This window comes from Cryptosporidium hominis (genome assembly GCF_000006425.1).
Source record: "Cryptosporidium hominis TU502 chromosome 7 CHRO017049, whole genome shotgun sequence".
In the NCBI taxonomy this organism is placed as follows: Eukaryota; Apicomplexa; class Conoidasida; order Eucoccidiorida; family Cryptosporidiidae; genus Cryptosporidium; species Cryptosporidium hominis.
The window spans coordinates 1-22,500 of NW_667442.1; the positions used below are offsets into that span (position 1 = coordinate 1).

The 22,500-nt window shown below is 33.2% G+C and overlaps 5 protein-coding genes and 1 non-coding gene across 6 annotated transcripts; 3 read left to right on the plus strand and 3 right to left on the minus strand.

Moving 5' to 3' along the window:
- Window positions 1-334: 334 nt before the first annotated feature.
- Window positions 335-3,460, plus strand: Chro.70151 (CDPK2 protein-related). Its single annotated transcript, XM_663005.1, has 1 exon — window positions 335-3,460. The coding sequence occupies one exon, from the start codon at window positions 335-337 to the stop codon at window positions 3,458-3,460; it is 3,126 nt and encodes a 1,041-aa protein (XP_668097.1).
- A 379-nt stretch (window positions 3,461-3,839) lies between these two features.
- On the minus strand, window positions 3,840-16,340 carry Chro.70152 (hypothetical protein). Its single annotated transcript, XM_663006.1, has 1 exon — window positions 3,840-16,340. The coding sequence occupies one exon, from the start codon at window positions 16,338-16,340 to the stop codon at window positions 3,840-3,842; it is 12,501 nt and encodes a 4,166-aa protein (XP_668098.1).
- A 995-nt stretch (window positions 16,341-17,335) lies between these two features.
- Window positions 17,336-17,902, plus strand: Chro.70153 (hypothetical protein). The annotated part of the gene is made up of 1 exon (XM_663007.1): window positions 17,336-17,902. The coding sequence occupies one exon, from the start codon at window positions 17,336-17,338 to the stop codon at window positions 17,900-17,902; it is 567 nt and encodes a 188-aa protein (XP_668099.1).
- Window positions 17,903-18,705: 803 nt separating this feature from the next.
- Window positions 18,706-20,466, plus strand: Chro.70155 (hypothetical protein). The annotated part of the gene is made up of 1 exon (XM_663008.1): window positions 18,706-20,466. The coding sequence occupies one exon, from the start codon at window positions 18,706-18,708 to the stop codon at window positions 20,464-20,466; it is 1,761 nt and encodes a 586-aa protein (XP_668100.1).
- Window positions 20,467-20,926: 460 nt separating this feature from the next.
- On the minus strand, window positions 20,927-21,820 carry Chro.70156 (hypothetical protein). The annotated part of the gene is made up of 1 exon (XM_663009.1): window positions 20,927-21,820. The coding sequence occupies one exon, from the start codon at window positions 21,818-21,820 to the stop codon at window positions 20,927-20,929; it is 894 nt and encodes a 297-aa protein (XP_668101.1).
- Window positions 21,821-21,881: 61 nt separating this feature from the next.
- Chro.rrn017 lies at window positions 21,882-22,330 on the minus strand. The gene has a single exon. It is a non-coding gene; the product is annotated as a 28S ribosomal RNA (ribosomal RNA).
- Window positions 22,331-22,500: the final 170 nt, after the last annotated feature.

Genomic DNA, 22,500 nt, shown 5'->3' on the forward strand with positions numbered 1-22,500 from the left:
TGAATTAAAGAAAGAGCCGTGTTTTTCAAGTTGGTGGACTACTTATGGTGGTGTAACATCAAAACAATACGTACCATCAACATAGAAGAATAATAGAAGTTATCAGATACAAAAATTANAAAGAAAGATAAACATAAGGAGAGAATTATTTAAATATTAATTTGTAGAATTCAAGGCTTAAATGAAAAATTTAAGGTATTTTACGGGTAATAGATAGATCACACAAAGCGTATAGTAATTTTGGCACACATAATAAATGGCAAATATAAGATCAGGAAGATAAAGAAACAATTGGGAAGAATAATATTAAAGAAGAGCAATTGAGAGTTGAAAAATGACAGTAGCTACCTCAAGCAGGAGGAATTCGAGGAGATCTAGCTTATCTTCAGAATCTAGCTTGACTAACCATACATCCTCAACAAAGCCAAAAAACTCTTATATTCAAAAGAATTCCTCAGTATCAGGGGGTAATGGCACATCTCACAATTGTTATAGCCATAAAGGGAGGTCTGGAAGTGGTTTTGGTTCCAGTTCTTCGTATGAAAATAGAGCCTATCTTGTATCGGGAGGAGGTTCTTGTATTGGGAATAATACTAGTATGGGTAATGCTAATGGAAGTTTATTAGCACCAAATGTTCAATTGGATAATTTACCCTCAGAGAGAGTGGGGAATGGTTCCCCAAATTGGGCATTAAGTGCAGATGTTTGCAGCTTAAAAGATTTTAAGGAACTCATAGAATGTAAAAATGAGCATGCAGAGTCTGTTTTAAGAAAGTATTCTGGTATTAAAAGTGTGAATGGTGGGAGAGGAATTAGACAAGTTCTAGCTTCAATTGTACGTGGATCGCGTACATCAAAGAATCGAAGTTCATCAGTAGATTCAGGATCGTGTGGGGTGGTATCCTCTTCTACTTCAACAACAACATCTTCTGCAGCATTGGTTTCAAATTTGAATCGCAAAAATACAACTGGAGGAGATATAAATAATGCGAGAATAAAGATTGAAGATAGCATTGATGGAAATGGTACTATTATTAATGATAATAATGGTAGCAGCACTAGCAGTAGAGAATGTAATATATTAACAGGACAACCCATTCAAAAAGCAATTCTTACTCAGAGAGATATTATGGAATTAAGAGGAAAAATAGATAAAGTATTATCAACAGAGGATAGTTTTGTAAGATCAGCATTACAATCTTTTCAACAATTTGATTTTGATGGAGATGGAAACTTAACAATTGAAGAATTATTGGATCTATTAACAACATTAGGAGAACATTTGGCATTACCTCCAATAAATAGAAAAGTTGTTGCAAATGAAATAAGTATACGTTTGAATTCAAAATTAACAGTTGATAGTAGTGCATCAGAGAGCAAAATGTTGATAAGTTTCCCATTCTTTCTCAAGTATTACTTAAGTGTATTAACAACAATTAGACAAAAACATTTCAGTTCTGTGAAAATTAATGGAGAATTACAACAGAATAAAGCAATACGTAAGCATTTAGTACATGAAGATGATATTAATGATTTATATACATTTCATGATCAGTTAGGAACAGGAACTTATGGAGAAGTATTTCTTGTAACTGAAAATTATACAAGACAAAGAAGAGTGTGTAAAATTGTGGATAAAGTCAAATGCCGTAGGAAATTGGATGAAATTGATCACGAAGTTGAAATTTTAAAGCAATTAGATCATCCTGGCCTTGTACATATTTACGAAGTTTACGAGGATAGACTAAATTTATATTTTATATTGGAATTTTGTGCTGGAGGGAATTTATTTCACTCTCTACAAGATGCAATTCAATCAGGATTTCGATTTTCTGAATTTCATGTTTCACGAATAATTCAACAAATACTCTTGGCAATACGTTATTTGCACTTGAAGAGGGTAGTACACAAGAATTTGAAGCCTCAGAATATACTCTTAACTAACTCTTTCGGGAGTGGAAATACCTCAGTTAAGCTCGTTGATTTTGGACTTGCTGAGATTTTTTCATCAGATGAAATAAATCTTCCAGAACTAACTACTTCAAATGTTTCTCCTTCACACTTCCATTCACCATCAAAATCCTTACCTCTCTCATCTTCCTCATCATCCTCCTATATAACCCAAGATCATATCAAAACCCATAATCAAGCTCAACCTCAAGCACAGATTCAAGGACATACACATAATACCTCCTTATCTTCTATTCCCAACCAAAATCGTGCATCTGAAGAGGGGTATTTGTTTGCTAGTGTGGACGAAGTCACCGGCATTCATAAGTCCAACTCAAGCCATAATTCAAGTCCAAGTTCAAACTCTAGTTTAGCTCAAAATCTTCACCAAGAAGAATCCTTAGCTTCATATCCAAAGTACTTGGATTTCACAGCTCCAGAGTTACTCAAGGGAGAAACTTTCTCCTATAGTCTTGACGTGTGGTCTGTTGGAGTTATCATGTATTCTGTCATTACTGGACGCCACCCATTTAGTGGTAGGTCACGAGCTGAAACTAGGCACAATATCTGCTACGGAATTCCCGCCATTTCTGAAATTACATGCGTCTCAAATGCATGCAAGTCATTATTAGGAAAGTTACTTGAGAAAAATCCAAGAGAAAGAATAACAGTGGATGAAGCTTTAAGTCATGATTGGTTTTCTATTTCGCATTCCAGTTACTGCGAAGTTGATATAGGGATGCCTCTTTTAGCCCACTTGAAAGTTTATACAAGACAGTCAGACTTGAGACATATATTAATTCATATGTTATCCCATCAATTAGCACTAGATACAACTCAAATTAATATGGCAACCAGTGTTTTTAAATCTCTTGATACTGATAATGATGGAGTATTATCAATTTCAGAGTTAGGATCTGGTTTACAAAAATTGGGTATTTCATCCAGAGAATCGTCTATGATCATTAAAGCTATGGATATTGATGGTAATGGAATTATATCATATAGTGAATTTATCACAGCTTGTCATATTTGGAGACGAAATGAAATTAGACAGTTAAAATCTTTCTTTATGAAAATTGATCGAAATAATCAGGGAAAAATTACTAGAGAAGAATTTAAACAGTTACTTAAGGCACAAAAATCTAAATTGCTCTCAAATATCACCAAAAGCTTTTCTTCTACTAATGATGTCAATTACAGAACAATTCTTCCTTCATCTAATCAAGGTGTATATACTGAGTGGGATTCTGTTCTAGATGAAATTGATACTAATAGAGATGGTCTTATCGACTGGAAAGAATTCTGTACTTTTATTGTTGATTACTTTAATACTTCTAGGGAATCTTTGAGGGCATGTTACAACAATTCATCTATATCTAATATTTCTTCTACTTTTTCTATTGATCCTCCAGCCGTTGCAGGGCTCTCAAGAAGAAGAGATTCTGGTATTTGCCCCATTCAAGAAGCTAACCAGCACCCTCCCCCTCATCCAAGCCAACTAGATTAATTGAAAATTAATTATTCGTTTCTTCCCCATTTCGTTCTACTGCGAGAGAATGCGCGCGCGCCAAACCCATTCCCCCCTCATCATTACATGTAAAGTGCTGTAATTCACATGCGCGCGCCAAATCTGTCTAGAACTGACAGCTATTATGATAAAGGTTTTGTTCTATAAAGTAGGAAAAGTGAGGGAATAAAAATTAAAATTAACTAAACAAAGGAAAGTTGTCTACGACCGAGCTGACAATATTATCACTAGTATTTTTTTTTTTTTGGTCACCTCTTCTTGAATGGCGAGAATTATGTTATACGTTCCTCTGGAACTTTTTTTTCTTCATGTCTAAGTTAGGTTAAGTTTATTTGCAATTGCCTTTAATATTGACTAGTTAGCTACTTATGTTATCATATGGTAAATCTTCCAATTTAAATCCTCTTCTAATTTCCTCTTGTACCCTATTATCAGTATCCGTAGAATCTCTTGAGTAAATATCAGTACTATCAGTGTCAATGTCAGTATCACTGTATGTGTCAGTAGTGATTGTTTCAGTATCAGTAGTAACTGTTCCAGCCTCAGTATTATAGTCCTCCAAGCCAGAAGGGATTTCCTTTTCTTGGAAAAATTCTCCAAAGGAATCAATAAAGATTTCCTTGGTTGTTGATTTGGAGAGTTGCCTTCTGCTCAAATTATCGCTGCTACCAATACTATTCAAAGCTAGAGGGAATGTGAGACCAGGCACTACCATCTTACCACTACCGGCACTTGATGTTGATTTAGAATTTGTTGTTGAAGGTTCACAATCAACTGCTGGCCAAAGGAAAGAAACGTTTATTATACCAGGGTGTCTGATTCTTGCGAATCTTTGGATCTGATCCAAAAATGCTTCAATATGTTTCAACATTTCGCCATCTTTGTATATATCTGGGTACTGTTCACCAATTAAGTTATAAGTTAAAAAGTTAAAAATTGATATAGAAAAAAGTGATCTTAGAGAAACACCATGTGATAAAGAATCCAACATTGAAATTAATCCAGGTCTTACACTCTTGAGAATTTCTGACCATTCATCACTATCAATATTTATTGGCCCTTTATTAATCTGTAACTCTAAATAAGTTCTCCAAGCTGTTGCAATATACATAATAAAATTGAATTGTTGGAAAGAAACTCCTGAATATTCTAAACCTGGCTTAAGCCATGGAAGATCTTTCTCACTGCAAACAAATGGCTTCGAAAATGCTTTCCTAAGGAATTCTACTCTCTTTCTGAAAATTTGTAATGGATTCGAAAAATCCCTTATGATGGGATCCGAACCCATGGCATTGTAGATGTACCAATTTAGCATTAATAGAAATTCCTGAGCAAGTATTGGGAATTTTCTAATGCTGGAGAGATTCTCGAAGATTGAAAGTAATGCATAATACCCAGTATTTGAGTGTTTTGATGTGGTATAATTATAATCAGATTCAGATGGCCAGAAACTTCTTGCAATTGAGATGCATTTCCCCAATGTAAGTTCAGCTCTCACTTTTTCATTCTTAATGAACCTTAATCCAAGGTAAAAGATTATTCTTCCTAGATGTTTGGCTTCCTCTCCTTCAAATTTAGGAATCTCCAGATTTAATCTTAAAGGAATGAAGTTGTCAATTATTCTTATCACCCTTTCAGCATTAAAGTAACCATCCTCAGCAGTTTCTTTAATAGCATCGAATCCAAAGAGCTCCTTCTCTATAGCATAGAAAGAATCTAATAATAGATAAGCTTTGTAGAATTCAATGTTCTTAAAGTATTTAGAAATCTTGGGTGTTGATTCTAAAATATCCATGCCACTGTAAGCAGAAAAGAAGTTAATGCAGTCCTCCAAGGAAATTCCTGCTCTGTTATTCCTTCCACCATTATTTGGAAGAATAGCAAAGGAAGATACATTGTCTGAATATTGATAAGTTGTTATGTGAATAAAAGAGTGGAATGTTGCAGCTCTGTTTGCAATTTTAATATTAGTATCTGGAAAACTTCCATCATTACTTACTACCATATCACCATCTAATTTGGATATCAACAAAACAGTGGGAAATATACCAATAGTAAAGTCCAGAACCTCTAAAAGATTCATTTGAGCCAGGAATTTATTTAATGTCAAAGGTTCTCTTTTCTTTGATGAATCAACATTGAATGTAGGAATTATTTTTAATACAGCTATAGATTTATATGGATCCTTCTTCCTGTAATAACTGCTTTGAACAATTGAAAGCTGAGCATTAATTAGAGGATCTGTATTATAGGAATCTTTAAGGGATTTAGAAAGTGTTCTAATATCCAAGAATCCACTCTCAAACTTGCTATTAATAATTCTCTCAAGACTTTCTATATTTCCAAATAGTAGAGAAAGGAGATTATGATTATAATTGTAATAGATGCTTTTTTGGTATTTTCTATTCTTGATTGGATCAATATCTCTAATTTGTGAATCTAACTTGGGATAAGATGAATGAGAAACTTCTCCAACTATATTAAATAGTGAATTTAGGATTTCTGCAAGAGCATCTACCGTTAGATTCCCAACATCTGATCCCATTTCCATGAGAGAGTTCAATATTATCTGAGCAATGCATAAAAATCCTTGATCAGTTACTTGACTACAACTGGAAGCTTTTAGTAGTATACTGGTACTCATAAAGTTAATAGAAGCTGGAATTGAAAGGATTATTCTGTTTCCCGGATGGTTTACTATGGAGTTAAGAGATTTAAGGTAATAGACCAATAAGTTAACATGAGGAACAAAAGACTCTTGTAGGCCTGTAAATCCAAGATTCTTGAATGATGAAGTAATTAAACCAGTATTTTGGGATACATGTCCAAACTCTGGGACTGTTGAGAAATAGCTTGGCCTTTGTTTAAACTTAAAGTCTGAGAAGCAATCTATGATTAATTGTGGCTTTGAGATGAATTCTCTGGCAGAGTTAATTAAGATATGATTCAAAAGGAGACTAAACATGTCTGTTTCTGTAAGTTTTAATCCAGATCTTTGGAAAGATAAAATCATCTCAGCTGAGTAATACTCATAGAATAGGAAATCAGAATTAGTAACGTAAACACATAACTTGAGAACTGAGATCTTTCGTAGGAAATCAGAAGAAATCTTGTTGAGATCTTTAGCTGACTTTAAAATTTGTATTGGCTCAAAGAGTTTCCTAGCTGAAAATGATTCAGAAACTCCCAAAAGAAAACGCATAGAAAATGTTCTATAATCCAGGCCTAAAGAATAATCTATATAAGAGTCACCATTTTCATATTCTTGTTCGTCTTCAATATCTTCGCTAACGAAATGATTGAAGTCGTAAGTATCCAAAACATTAGCTGCAATGATCCTGAAGAAATTAACTGCTGCATCAATAGTAACCGAATCGCTTAACATGGAAGCAACAAGAGTTTCATATAGGTTATCATGCTCCCTAAAGCCAAATATTAAATCACCATAGTAGCTGTCTGCATCCTGAATAGGATATTCATTTAAAAGACCATAAGATAGCATGTATCTTTCGATTGGAACCTCCAAGTTATCTTGATCTAATTCTTTAGTAGTTAGGAAAGAGCTGAGGAATGAAAAGATGGAATCTGGATCAAGTCCTAAAGAAGGAGCTGAAATAAGGTCAGGACGATCTCTTGCCCAGAATTCTATAGCACATTTAGTTTTGTGTGGTAATTCAATCGAGAAATTGTCCAGTATTATACTCACATCTGGAATATCAATAGTGAAAGCTGATCTTGGAGCTGCTGAAAGATATTCAGTAAGCTTTTGAGTCACAAAATCATGAATTTGGGAACGTCTATATGAATCAGACCCTTCACCCCAAGCCTTATTTTTGATTTGGCATCTTTTTCTTTGGAATGGATCATTAATTGGCAAACTAAGAAGGAAAAGACCAGCAATCCCAGATTCCAAGATCTTGGAGATATCAGAACCACCACTCTCTTCCACCATCCTTTCTTCAAATTCATTATATGCAGCAATTATAGGGGATAATAACTTAGGAAGGAATCTTCCTGTTTTATGTATTAATTGAGTTTGTAAATCTATACGTAAAGAAGTTCCTTGTCCAATCTCTGCTCCATCAAAGATTCCAATAATGGACTTAAAATCATTCAAAAACTCAACAAAGAGTGGATCTCTACCGATAGCTGGTGAAATGTCCCAAATTCGAATAAGCCATTCTCTGAATAATACTGCTCGATTTAATACATGTAATCTTAAACCATTGTAATTATTTCTGAATTGATTTTCATCTGGAGAATTCTGGTCATTCTGTAAAGAAATGACTCCAGATTCAAAAGTTGCTTGGCCAAGATCTATTAAAGGATTGTAATTACTGTCTAGATCAAGATTCTGATTCAAATTATATACTTGCTTAATTTTCTTCCTGAGTTGAACATGTCCAGGATCAAATCTAACAAGATGATCATTTGAAACTTCAGAATATACAGATGAATGCTTTTCAGTGCTTAATCCCATCACGAAAGGTACCCAAGGCTTTACAAAGCTTCCAGTAATAAAGGATGTTTCTTTAAAGCTGTGGAAGGCATTATTTAGATGGAAACTATTGTTAAGAATTTCCTCAGTTGTGATGGAGGAAGAAAGTGACTGTGACTTAGGAGAAAAATGTAAGAACTCTTTGTCTTCAAATTCATTCAAAAATATCAAAGGAACTGAATCATTGTTTTGGTCATAGTTAGTAGCAGCAAACAATGATTGAATGAAAGGAGTCAAATTCTCAGAGGAGGCAAATGCCAATTGTATAGAACCACCACTGAAGAAATTGTTTGTATGGCTCTTATATTGTATGTATATTCGTCTAATATCATCAATAGTGAACTTTCCAAGTGAAAACTTGTCTTTATGAGAAATCAATGTAAAAACTGATTCTGGTATTCCTTCATGAATGGATATAGCTGTAGCTCGAACCACATTTTCAAAGTTAAGGAGGTTATGATGCTTGAAGGAGATAAAGAAATGGCTCATTCCAATCCTAGAAAGAATGTGTAATAAGTAATGGATAAAGCAATAGACGTAATTGAACCTGGTGATTTGAATATGTAATGGAATTCCAGTACTTTTTGTATAAACTGTCATCATTCCTCTGGAAGAATCTGAAGTAGAAACTGCATAAAAGGCTTGATATTTTTCAGGAGGAATTAGATCATCAAGGCTGATTACTTTCAAAAGACTGTTGAGATCTTCATTACTAAATAGTGTTAGAGAAATGAGATCAGAGGTAAATTGAGAAAATACATTATAAGTTCTTGCTGAAAGTGTCTTTAGCTGGGTAAATCTGAGATCCAATGCAGGTTTATTAAAGTTAGGAATGTGGAATGACTCCAAGAGGCGTGAGATGAACCTTGAGAAGATCTTGGAAAACAAAAGAGAGAATTTGTTGATAATTACGAGATTCTCTTTGAGTTTAATAGTACCAAATCCATGAACTCTGACAGCATCCAAAACATTGATACCAAGTATTATAGCTTCTGATACATCTGAAGTGGAGAATGATGTAATAATTTCAGAAGTTGGAGATAATGACATCTTTTGAGAAGCAATAACGAAGCTTCTAGAGACAATTAGTTTGATATTTTCCTCAAGAAGTTCCTCTTCAGCTTCTGAAAGACCGAGTTTTGGTATGAATGGATTGCAACTGTCTTCCATTCTTGAACAACTGAATCTTAGTGGAATATTTTTTACTCTGAAAAGTGGACTTCCAAACTTGAAGAAAGTTGAGAAGATTGGATCAGTAAAGAATTGTAAATAACTATTGGAAGAACTAAAGTTGAGGAAGTTCAACTCAAAATTCTCAATAATGAAGTCCGCCAAATCTTCATAACTAGCACCAATTGTTGGAGCTTGGAAAAAGATTCGAATTGAATTACCATCTTCAAACTCACTCCAAATGTACAAGACGTAGGCTAGGGAGTTCTTATTTAAATCAAAATGTTTTGCTATAAATGATGTGTTTGGAATAATAATTGTTGGATAATTACGAGGATTTGCTGCAAAATACTCTGAGATGATTCTGAATAAGTATTGAGAGAGGTTCTTATTTTCTGGTCTGACAGAAGTCACCAAATTTCCTTTAGGTATTGGAATCTCAGGGACTTTAAGATCGATTGAAAATATAGAATTGAGCATACCAGTATCATTTGAATATGCTGATTCCAAATCCTTAGCTCCTGAGAACTTTAAAGCTTTGTTTTCAAAATTTAAAAATGAATCAATCATTAGATAAATATGTCTTTTCTTTAAGGAGACCCCAGAAATTCCAGAAATTTGTTTTGATATGGAGCTGAAAATGACATCTGGGGAAGTCATCATACATGAAGTTTGAAATGCTTGAGCTAGAATCTGAATATTCGAAAGTAATTCTGCTAATACGAAGTCGTTGGCGTAGAATGGTATCTTTGGCCAAGTAATAAGCCACCAATGCAGGAAAAACACGGCTCTATTCACGCAAATGATCTTCTTATCATTTAAAAAAGAATCCTTGAGTTCGTATCTCTCACCTTGTTGAATTCCTTCAACATCTAAGTAAGAAATGGCAATCGAAGATTGATTCTTACTACCAGATTTGAGCTTTATTGGCTTGAAATTGAAGGGTAGCTTTCTGTAAAGATCATCAAAACTCTCTAATACAATACTTTCTGGCTTTAATTCACTGTTTAAAGGAGCTCTTGAGAAGAAATCGAAAGATATTTGTCTATTAATACCAGGGACATCTTCCAGCTCACTAAAAGAGTTTGAAAAGAAGACACTCTCTAATACTGATCTAAACATTACTCTTGCCATTGACTCTTCTTGACTAGATAATAAAGAAAAGTGATTACTTGATAACTCATCTGTGAATTGCAAAACACTGGAGTTACTTAATTGTAAATCATCCAAAATGATGTCATTCTCTCCCATATATCTACTCATAGCTCCCAAACAAGCATCTAAATTTGAGAATAAGGTTTCATTTGAGCAGTTTTGAGGCAAGTCTGGATTGTACTTGAGAACGATTTTCCTGACATTTTGATCAAAGAAATCAATCAAAATAACAAGTTGATTGATTTCATTAGCATCCAAGGGACCCAATATCTTCATTGAAAGATTCTTAATAACTGAAATAAGGACTGATCTGTAAGATAAATATTCAAAGTTCTTAAGTCCGCAAAAACCTGACCATATTCTCACATTAGAAAAGTCAAGAGGATCAATTCCTCCAATCTTATCCTTGTTCTGAGGCTTTTCAAGGACTTTTGTAATGAAGTAAGAGAAAACCAGAGCATAATTGCAAATAGGAGTTCTGGTAACATGACTTTGTCCAGAAACAAGAGCTACTTCCGATGTTTGAGTTAAGAACCTTTGATTGAGTTTTTGTGGATGAGTGGAGAGCTTCTTTGGGAAATTCAGTTGAGTAGAATTTAAAGAATCTTCCAAATCAGCAAACATAAACTGATACTTATCGGAGTCAAAATCAATAAAGAGAGTGATCCTGTTTACTAACTCATATCTTACATTTTCTGGATAAAACCCTTTAGTGTAAATATCTGAAATAGCACTCTGAAGAATCTCTTCAGCCACAATTCTGTTATCTGAACTCTCAACATAAGGTGTAAACTGAGATATTAAGAAGCTCAAGGATTTGGCAAAAATTGAATAGAAGATATTCTCTACTAAATGTTCCAAATTTTGACCAGAAAGATCAATGCTTGTTCTAGCAATCTCAAGAAGATTTTGTCCACTTATGAAAGAAAATGAAATTTGTTTGAAAGTTTCACTATTCAAATCTGCAGAGATACCAGTCTTGGAGGTAGTATAACTGAGAGCCAAATTAATAAGATCACTCATAGCCAAGAATGAATTAAAGTAAGCTTCATCACTGGAGAAGAAATGAGCTGAAAGGAAAGTATGCTTGAAATCCAATAACTGATCATCAGATTGAACAGAAGGAAGTGAAATCTTATTAATAGGAGAACCAAGCTCAAGATGAGTGTTTTTGAATTTATTTTCAATATAAAGAGAATCCATAGTATCTGAGAATGGTAAATTCATCATGTAGAATTCTGCGAGAGAGTTTGCAGAAGCTCCAATAGAAGGAGCAGAAATGTAAGGGTTCATGGGACCAAATATTGATGTAATCAAGAAAACTAACTTTTCAAGATCATTCGAGAAGTTCATTGCCAAGTTAGTTAATCTTGGAATTGCAATGGTTGGCATTCTTCTAGGTGAAGAGGCAAAGTACTCAGCTGTGATCCTCTCCAAATAATCCAAGAAGTTGACTCTAGCGTTTGATTGAGAGTGATTTCCAAAATCATTTGAATTGGTATTGGTACTCCCCAAAAGTTCCAAGTTGGGAGTAAAGGAAAAGATTGTGGGAATTTCTAATAAAGGCAGAGTTGTTTTCTTCTTATAGAATCCTGCAATCATCCGCAAATCCTGATATGCTTCTTCTAAGCTAGTAGCAGGACGATCCAAAGCCAGGAACACGTTCTCCTCATCCACTATAAAGTACTTTACAATAATGTTCAAGGAACTCAAAGTCATAGGGAAAGGATGTGAAGACGTGAATCTTACCAAAGAATTTGCAAGTATATTACTGTCTTTTGAGAAGCCAAAATTGACAAAGGCTGGTAAAAGATTCCTCACGCTTAGAAGATCCCTAGCAAGTAAGGGATCACTACAATGGAAAGGCATTCTTGGTAAGACTGAGGAAAGCCAGATTCTGAAAGCCTGCATTCTGTTAATATTCTGAGTAGAGCAGATTAACTCTGGGTCGAATTCAGGAGGAGGTGGTTCTAAGATGCCAGTTTCTGGGTTGATATTCCCAAGCACCAAAGCTGGGATAAAAATACCAGAAAGACCCTTCTCAGCAAGCTCTTCATCAAAGATAATCTCTCCATTTTCTCCAATATGTACGCCTAAGTTAGACATATTCTGTGCATCAGAAATGTTTATTGACGGGGCGATCATTCTCTTGCTCAAAATCATCATTGCTGAACTGAGCAATGTTGAGGAAAGCGTACCAAGTTCCAAAAGCAAATTGTGAATATCGTTCCTAATCTTCTCAACTACTAATAAAGCCGTGTCTTCCTTGTTAACTTGTGCGTTAAGCTCATCTAAGAGAGCGCTATGCTCCAAGCTAAGTCTCTCAATCTCGGATAAGATCTGAGCAGCTCTTTGTGATCGCTGAGCCTGATCACCATCTTGATCCTGTCCTGGACCTTCGGATGGAAAACCTGGGGATGTACCCGAAGGGAGAGATCTGAGCCTCCTAAATTGGTAATTTGTAGGGAGATGGTCTACCCAAGGTACCAAAAAGATATGAGAATTGTGGCTAAGCCTTGTATTATGTTGAATGTAGACTTTGAAATCTTCGATACTGAGCAAATAATCGAAGAAGATGGAATCATCGTTCAAATTCTGCTTGTTAGCCCACTCTAATACTTTGATGAATAAATCTTGGCTTTGTGGCTGAGTCTGGAATAGTCTTGTTAAGTATGCCAAGGTCAAATCAGCAAAGTAAATCACGCTTTGATCCCCTATATCTGAACTTGAATAATCATCCCTGTCTTTAACAAAGGTCCAAACACAACTTGGTATAAAGATCTTTCCATTCACTAAGTCTATTTCAGTAGCAAACCCACCTTCCAAATCTGGATTTCTTGTGTAGAGAAAATATTTCTCAAAGGTTAAATAAGCCTTTAAGGCAAAAGTGAAATCTTCAACTAAACTATCTGATAGATTTAGGTTTTGATTATCTTGAATGATTTGCTTAATCATATCTTCAGACAAATCTGCTTCATTTGGAAGAGCTTCAACCAAGGTTCTAACTTCCTCATAATTAAACTTTGGAATCTTTCTAAGCTTATAGATGAAATACTGCTGCATCCAATTATAGATTAGTCTATACCTGTTTTCCCTAGCAGTTGTTTCCTTTACAGAATTTGCTAAGTAATTCAAAAATAAACTCTCTCTATTGGCAAGATTTCTTAGATATATTGTTGGATCAATCAAAAGCTCCCAACCATCCAAAGTTAATGCTGCAAAGGTCATTTCCATTGAATAAATGCTTCTTAATGCTCCCTGCCTATCAGAGTCCAAATCCAGAACTTGAGGTAATATAAAACCTTCATAATTCGACCATTCTTGAGCTAGAATTTCTATCAAAGAATCAGTAAAGTATTCAGGATTTAAATTAATTCTCATTTCATTAACATATGAAACTTTGTTACTGTCCACACATCCTTGTAAAATCCTATTCGCTTCCTCAGTAGTGATGAAACTGATGTTATCGTTTGAATAAGCCTTGATTCTACTGTTGATGAATCCTTGGAAGAGATAAACTCTTTGAAGCCTTTCTTGAGTTACCAATTGAGGAAATATCTCGGTCATTACACCTTCATTTGCACCTTCTAAATATTGATTCATGATATCTAATACATTAACTGCAGCCTCAATTAAGTACCTCCCCTCTACATAACTTGCTAAAGGATACTCGTAAAGAGCTTCAAAATAATTATCAATACTAACTGGGCCGAAGCTTGAGTTATGTTCATTAAACAACTTCTTCTCATAGCCACAAAATGCTTTTGGTAAAGCTTTGTACTGTTCTTGAGTTAATCCTAATCCTTGAATAACTAAAGAAAGATCCGAATTCTCATCCAATCTACCTCCCAATGCATTATAAAGTCTTACTGGGGAGATATGAACAAAATTACCATGTTTAACAAGAAATTCTTCCATAAAGGCTGAAGCAAAAATAAACCTATTTTGAATCCAACCTGGCATTGAATTAAATGCATAAAAGAAATCAGGTTTTAAATGATCAGCTGGGGGAATTCCTTGAGCTGGAGAACTTGGAATAATAGAATCCAAAAAGCTTGGCTTAGGGAATTCTGGAATCATATAGAACTTTTCCATTCTCGTCTTGGTAGAGCCTTCCAAAGATGCTAGTCTTCCTTTCTCATGAGCTAAAAAATGAGAAAATAGCTTATCAATCTTCACTGGAAGACTATTTTGGCGTTTCTGTAATGTAGTATTAATAGCCAAAGGCCACTTTGTTCCAGGGTGTCTTTTTTTGTATTTAAGAGCTCCACAAAGCTCTTCAAGAGTAATGATATCACTTGATGAACCAGTTTTGATGAGCTTTTTGTTCATAACCTCCAACATTGAACAAATCCTATTCATTTCCCAAGCCCTGATTCCATTACAATCATTAAATCTGACAGAGATTACACGACCTAAATAATCCAAAGTCCCTATCTCTTTCCAAATACGAACTGTATCAGACATGGGACCTCCAACTAAGGCAGTCTGACGCATTTCTATAACAGTTCTTTCTGGACCAAAGATATCCATAATCTGTGTTCTATCCATTGTTTTACCAGAAGAAGCTTTGCAACCCAATATATCTCTGGCCATATTTGCTATCTCCCTCAACTGATCCGCAGTCAAAGGATTTGTATAGGTTGCACCAATGACAGCAGCAATAACCTCCGTACACTGTTCCTGGCTTCTTTCCTCTTCAATAAAGTTAAGCATTATATATACCATTGACATGACTTCATCCCTAGCTATTACAATTCCTAACCTTTTTTCAATCTCGTGCATCAATTTCTCTGCAATTCTTCTGTAAAAAGGTAGAATCCTGGATTCATATGAATTATCCTTAGGAAAAGCCTCCAAATGGAAGTAATCTGAAATCTCAATTGCAGACATTTGTTTCGATTTAGTATCAGCTCTGTGCTTTGGAAGCTGAAGGAAGAAATCTAAGATATACATAACTTCATTAATAATTCCAGAATCATCTGAAATTCTTCCCAACAAAATATCATTCTGTAGTACAGCTGCAATAATATTCAAAAATTGCGTTCTGGTCCTCATTCCTGAGTATAAATGCAAAAGCATCCTTAACATTAAGCAAGTCTCCTGTATTGTTACATATTGTCCAAGTACTTCTCTTAATTTCACTGCAAAAGTTAAAGAAAGACCTACAAAATCCGCAGGGTGAATCTTGATTTCTTTATTTTCAAAAGCTTTCTTGGCTGAATCAAAGAGAGCAGAACACTCGTTACTCTTTCTGTATGGTTTGGTTGCTATTTTTGGGAAATAATCACCATATTGAGGATTCAAGTGTTTGTAAGTCTTTCTATTACTTGGGTCTTGCCAAATTGAATCTGTTCCTGGCAAATATGATCTATACTCACTCATTGATAACTTTAACCTGTCAATTTTTCTCTTTTCTTTCTTTGTAAATTTTTCATCTGTATAGGTACTCTTGTGATTCAAAGAATCATTTCCAATACCAATAGCTTGATCTGTCTGAGTTGACTTTTTGGATCTTCCACTAGGCATAGAACTTTCCTCTTTACTGTCTGAAGAAGTGGAATCACTTGAAGATTTTCTTGGCTTACTACCACTACCTGACCTGCTCCTTTTCCTCTTTGAGGCCTTCTCTTCTTCCCCCTCGTTAGACTTCGATCTTTCTTCAACCCTTTTCTTTGATTTTGTTGATTTCTTTTTCTTCTTTCCATGAGTAACTTTATTTGAACTTCCATCAGATTCAGATAACTCATCATACCTCATTCCAGGAACCGGATATCTAGGCAATTTACCAGTATCCGGATGTTTTTTCCTTCTCTCTGCATCCAATTGACCCATACTGTGAGAAGATGAAGATTCTGAAGCTTCTACAACGAAGCCAACTCCACCAATTCCTTCATTTTTAAATAAACCTATATTCACATCAAAAAATATTATATTCAATAAAAAAACTACCAAAAATCCCACCTTCCTGCTTCTTAGAGCATTAAAAGGCGTCCACATTTTTTTTTCCTCTATTGCCACAAATTCTGCATGCATGCATGCAATTCACCTGAGTGGCAACAAAATTACCTTCAATTATTACTATTACCAGTTTAAATCCTATTTTCAATTTATCTTACTATTCCTCTATTATTTATTAAATTTATTTATTGTTAAAATATATTCCTGCTAATATGTCAATATTTTCTAAACCCACTAAAATTCCAAAACTTAATTCCCTTGTTCTTTTATTACTCCTTTGAATTATAATCCTGTATAAATAATATAAATATATATATATATCTGTAATCACATAAATAAGCTTTATTTGGTATGTAATTATGCATATATATATTAATATGTATTTACATGCAAGTTCTTCTTATACAGGCAATCCAACTTTTTTTGTTCTTTTAACAAAAATTTTGGGAACAAATTCTCTCTACTATCTAAAAATTAGTATCGCGACCTCAAAAGATACGCTATTATTGTTTTTACTAATATTCAACTATTTACTTAGATATCCTGTACCGATATTTTACCCATGTGTATCCTTGTTTTTATGTGGGGCAGGTTTCCCGCCTAATTAATAAATGTCATTAATTAAAATTTATTAATAAAGAAATCCCACGTATAAATCAGAATTCCTTTTTTTTTTTTTTAAAACCAGAAAGATTTTTGAAAATTAATAATTAATAATTTCCTTCCTTATTTTTATCTCTTTTTCTTATTTTTAATAATGAATCAACTACAAACCTCTATTATTTAATACCATTACAAATATAAAATTTGCCTGTCAGACATTTCTACCCACCCGCCACCCCCCAAACATTTGTTTCCATCTGTTATTAATAATAAATCTGTCAGGCGCCACTAGTGCGACAACAAGCGGCATATATTTGAACTTGAAATTTATTATGATCTATAATTATCACGCTAAAAATGCTAATTATTAATGATGTTAGGTCTTCACTATTTTCATTCTACGAAATAATTTTCGAATTCCTTTATAAAATACATTCTTATTGAAGAACACACTTATTTTGAGAAACATGAGATTCTATTTATTCTTTTTCGCTCTTTTAGTCTATTTCGTTGCTACCAATGCAGTAAGAATTAGAGGTGGCGATCAAAACAAACTTGAATCTGAAAACCCTGAAGAAACCACTACTACCACTACAACCACACCTCAGCCAGACTCTACTTCTGACGAAGATACCACTACCAGTACTAGTACTACTACTACTACTACTACCACCACCACCACTACTAGCACCACCACTACTACTAAAGCTCCAGAATCTGGCGAAACCAAAGATACTGAAGAGACTAACGAAAACGCTGAAGAAACTGCTACTGCATCTCCAAAGCCTAAATCTCCAACATATAAGGAAAAACTCCTCTCATTCTTCAGTGGTAATGGTGGCGGTATGTTCGGTTTCGGAAAGAGCAGCACCACTACTACTACTACTACTACTATTGCCCCTGTTTCCTCTGAGGATAAGACAGAAGACGATTCTGAAGACGAAAAAGACCCAGATTCTGAAGAGCAGAATGATTCCTCAAACGAAGGTCCTTCAGGTTCTGAGAATTCTGAGGAGACCAAGAAAACTGAATAAAATCATTAGCAAGCTATTCCACAGATTTGGGGTAGATCCCATGGTATTTTATCTTGATTTCTCTCAAATCTGGCTGGTGAAATTTTTGTATTTATAGTCTTTTCTGTGAAGTTACAGCCCCTGCTAATTTTTAATTTCATTTATTTATCCGGTTTTTAACAAGTGTCGTAATATCTCCCCCGAAGGTTAAGTATTTGTGCTTTTATAATGGTTCGTAGTTGCTGTAGTGGACTGAATTTTTGTTCCGTGGTCATCCGTCTTTAATAATCTGAATGTTTGTCTATAATGTGCTGTTGCGTTTATAGGGCAATTTCTTCTTCAAATTAACCTGGAATCTATGATTCATCCTGTCTTTCTTCTCAAAATCTCTCCTTTACTCATTTTTTTTTTTACTGCCTTTCTATTTTACCTGTTTTCCTAATTATCATTTCTCTGATACTATTTCATTCATTTAACACCGGTACCATATGTGTACATTTCCCGCCTAAACCCTCAACCTGTAAATTACATGTAAATAATGCATTTGCACTAAAATAGTAAAGAATATAATTGCTTATGCTATTAAAGAGAGTGATCGAATTTGGGGATAAAATTAGTTTTAATTATAGAAACATTAATACTGTCTAAATTTAAATACAAAATTATATTAAAGTAAAAGAATGGCATGGCTCGTATGAAAAAAGTGAGGGATTCCAAAGGAATTAAAGATATGGTTAAAAAAAAGATATAGAATAAAAGAGGGATAAAAGAGATCCATTTCTCTCATTTTAAGAAGTTTTGTGATTTTAAATAAAGTTTTTGATATGCTGAGATTTTTCTTGAATTTTGTAATTACATTCTTGTCATTAAGCTTTATTATTAATCAAGCTTATTGCATTAGAGTTGAACCAAGAGTGACTAGCCTTTTAAATAATTCAATAAATGAAAACATCAGTGAGAGTCAATCTTGTGTGTTACAAACATTGAAAGAGTTAGTATCATCTAATGGAAGAACTCCACCCAAAATTACTAAAAAAAGAATTCAACAAGCTGTACTTACTTGCAGGAAGAAATTAGCTACATGTGAATATCCAACCATAGCAGAAGAAGCAATATTTATAACTTTGGGCCAATATGGACATCTATCTCAAATAGATACAGTTAAAGCTTTAAGTTTTATAAATGAAATTCAAAAAGGAATAACAAGTACTGTCGGATCTTATACACGTATGTATAGGTTAAGTCAAAATAATAATTTCTGTAAGCTATATGATGACTTTATCTTATCGGCTTATCCAAAAGAGTATTACGTTTCATTTCTTCCAGAAGACGGAGAAAGATGTCAGGAATTACTTAATAGATTGAAACAAAATTCATTCTATTCGTATTGGGGACAAGGAGGAATTGTAGCAGACCAAGCTCAACCAATTGTTGATGATAAAGTTTCAAATGATCCAATTAGAACCAAGGATATGGTTATAAATAATATTTTTGAAAATCCTCCAAACAAAGAAACTCAAATAGAGGAATTTTCTAAACCTGAAAGTGAAACCAATAATAAAACTGACTATAATAATGAAAATGAATATGAAAATGTTATTCATACCAAACAAGAAATTGATAATTTTGAACAAGAAATTGATAATTTTGAACAAGAAATTGTGGAAGATTCCGGATGTTGTTCTTGCTGTTCTTGTTCATCTAAAAGGAAAAAAACCAAGAAAGGAGAGAATAGTCAACCTCCAAAATTGGTTGACAGTTCTATGACTGAGGAAGAGTTAGAGTTGATTCGACTTGAACAAGAACTTGAGAAGGAGAATTCCGGTTGTTGTTCTTGTTCTAGTTCCAATAAAAAAAAGAAAGAAAAGAAACAAGTTAATGGGAATGAAATGTCAAACGATATTCTCAAATATGGAAATATTAATAATGAATTGAAAATGGACGAAGATAAGAAAAATGAAGAAGACAATTCTTGTTGTGCCTCTTGTAGCTCGAAGAAGGAGAAAAAAAGCAAAACAAAAAATAAAGAAAAGGAAGTACAGAATGATGAGACACAAAGAATGGATGAACAAACTCCCAAAACACTCGTTGACACTTCTATGACTGAGGAAGAGTTAGAATTGATTCGACTTGAACAAGAACTTGAAAAGGAGAATTCTGGTTGCTGTTCTTGTTCCAGTTCCAATAAAAAAAAAAGTAAAAATGAGAAAAAAGATAAAAAACAGAAAAAGGGTAAAGATGAAAAGAACAAAAAGGAAGAAAAGTTAGATCAACTTCTAGAAGAGCAACAGGAGGGTGAGGAACCAGTTGAGGAAAACAAAAAAAGCAAAAAAGATAAAAAAGCCAAAAAAGATAAAAAGGATAAAAAAAGCAAAAAGAGTAAGAAAGACGAAAATGGAGTCCTAGTCAATTCTTTGCCTGAAGATAAAATGGAAGGTAAGAAATCAAGTTGTTGTTCAAGCTCTTGTAGCAGTAGCAGTGAGAAAGGATCTGATAAAGAGTTAAAGGAGTTAGCTGAGTTAGAGAAGAAACTTCAAGAGGAAGAAGAAATGCTCCTCCAAAAAAAAAACGGGTTAAAAACGTGAGATTTTGAAATTTCTATAGATTTGAGCATTATTTGAAGAAAGAAACAAAGAAATAAAGAAAGGAAAAAAGATTTTTGATAATGCTATCTAACTGAGCTTCAGTTGAGTATTATTATCAAGTATTAAAAAGATTAAGGAAACTAAACTTAATAATGCAGAAAATTTATAAGAAAAAAAAATCGAATTTATTAATAAAAATTTAATGTAGCAAAGAAAGAAAATTATTGCATGCATGCGCTAATTTTGCATGCAAATACACGTAATATAAATTAACAGAGGATGATATGTAATCCCAATCGGATAAAATTGGAAAAAAAGTGTATATATATATATATATATATATATATATATATATAATTTCTTTCATTCTTAAATAATGATTGCGTACATTAATTTTAATTATATTGCTGTGAAATTGATTGAATGAATAAATAACATTAATATTAATATATACTTTGAACTAAAACTTTGTAAGATTCTTTTCAGAACTTATTAAATCTGAAATATTGGCTATAATTGGCCATTTTACATCAAATGCAATAGTTTTGTTTCTATTATATAAAATAGTTGAGTTTGTATTAGGGTTTTCTGACCCTGTATAACTTTCATTATAATCTTTTTTATAAAGATGTCCTAAGCCTCCAAAAGGTGGATCTTGAGATGGAGGAGGAATTTGGAGGTGATCATTTGTGTAAGATATTAGCTCTTGAGCAAGATTGACTGAAGTTAAATTCTTAAATATATTTCTTTCCTTGATAAATAAATCTAATAACTCTGATGAAATCATTTCCGAAATTGAAATATATTCACCAACAGTGCAATTATTGTTGAACTCAATATTAGAATTATTATTAGAATCAATATTAATACATTTTGAGAATTCAGAATTCAAGAATATCTTATTTTTCAATTGGATTATAAAGTTTAAGCTTTGAATAAGGGTAGGAAGAGCTTCATTTGAAATATTTGACTTATTAATCTCATTAAGTTTTTGAGAAATAAAAGAACAAACATGTTTAAGAAACCAATTAGAACGTCTAACTTCAATTGAAGAATTGTATTTAATCTTAGAAAGAGTATCCACAGCATTATTTAAAGTGGATAATGGATCCAATGATGGTATAACCAAATCTTTAATTAGACTTTGTATGTCAGATTTGTTCTTTAACTTTTCACTAGAACAGAAATCTGATAATACTTGTGTAATTTTCATAAACTTTGCTCCACTTGTATTATATAAAGTGAATTTATTCAATTCACCAAGTATCTTAAGAATTTCATTATTTCCATAAGGTTGTATAATAATCTTTTCTAATGAGAAATTACATATTACTGGTTTTGAATCATTCTTCATTTGAATAATATATATTAAATATATTAATATATAATATCCCCTTATAATTATATAATTATAAAAATGTTAGGTTTTATTTGCTTCCCTTTAAGTAATTTCAGGTACTTTTAACTCTCTTTTCAAAGTTCTTTTCATCTTTCCCTCACGGTACTTGTTTGCTATCGGTTTCTCATCAATATTTAGCTTTGGATGAAAATTACCACCCATTTTATACTCCATTCCCAAGGAATATGACTCTTTGATAGTAAACCGTATGTGAATTAAAAATAAAATATAGACGGGACTTTCACCCTCTATGGTGGTTTATTCCAAAACACTTAATTTTATTAATTCACTGGCATTACTTCTAGATACTACAAGTCAATAATAAAATATAATTATTATTGATTTTCATGTTGAGCTTTTTCCTGTTCACTCGCAGTTACTAAGGAAATCCTAGTTAGTTTCTTTTCCTCCACTTAATAATATGCTTAAGTTCAGTGGGTAATCTTACTTAATATCAGGTCTTTTATTAATATTATTATATATTATTAAAAAAATATAAAGAAATAAACGTCTTTTTTTTTTTTTTTTTTCTTTTCTTAAAAAAAAAAAAAGATGATATAGAATATTATTACATTAATATTAATATAATTATAAATTTAAAACCCATTGATAGACGGATTTCCGTATCAAATTAA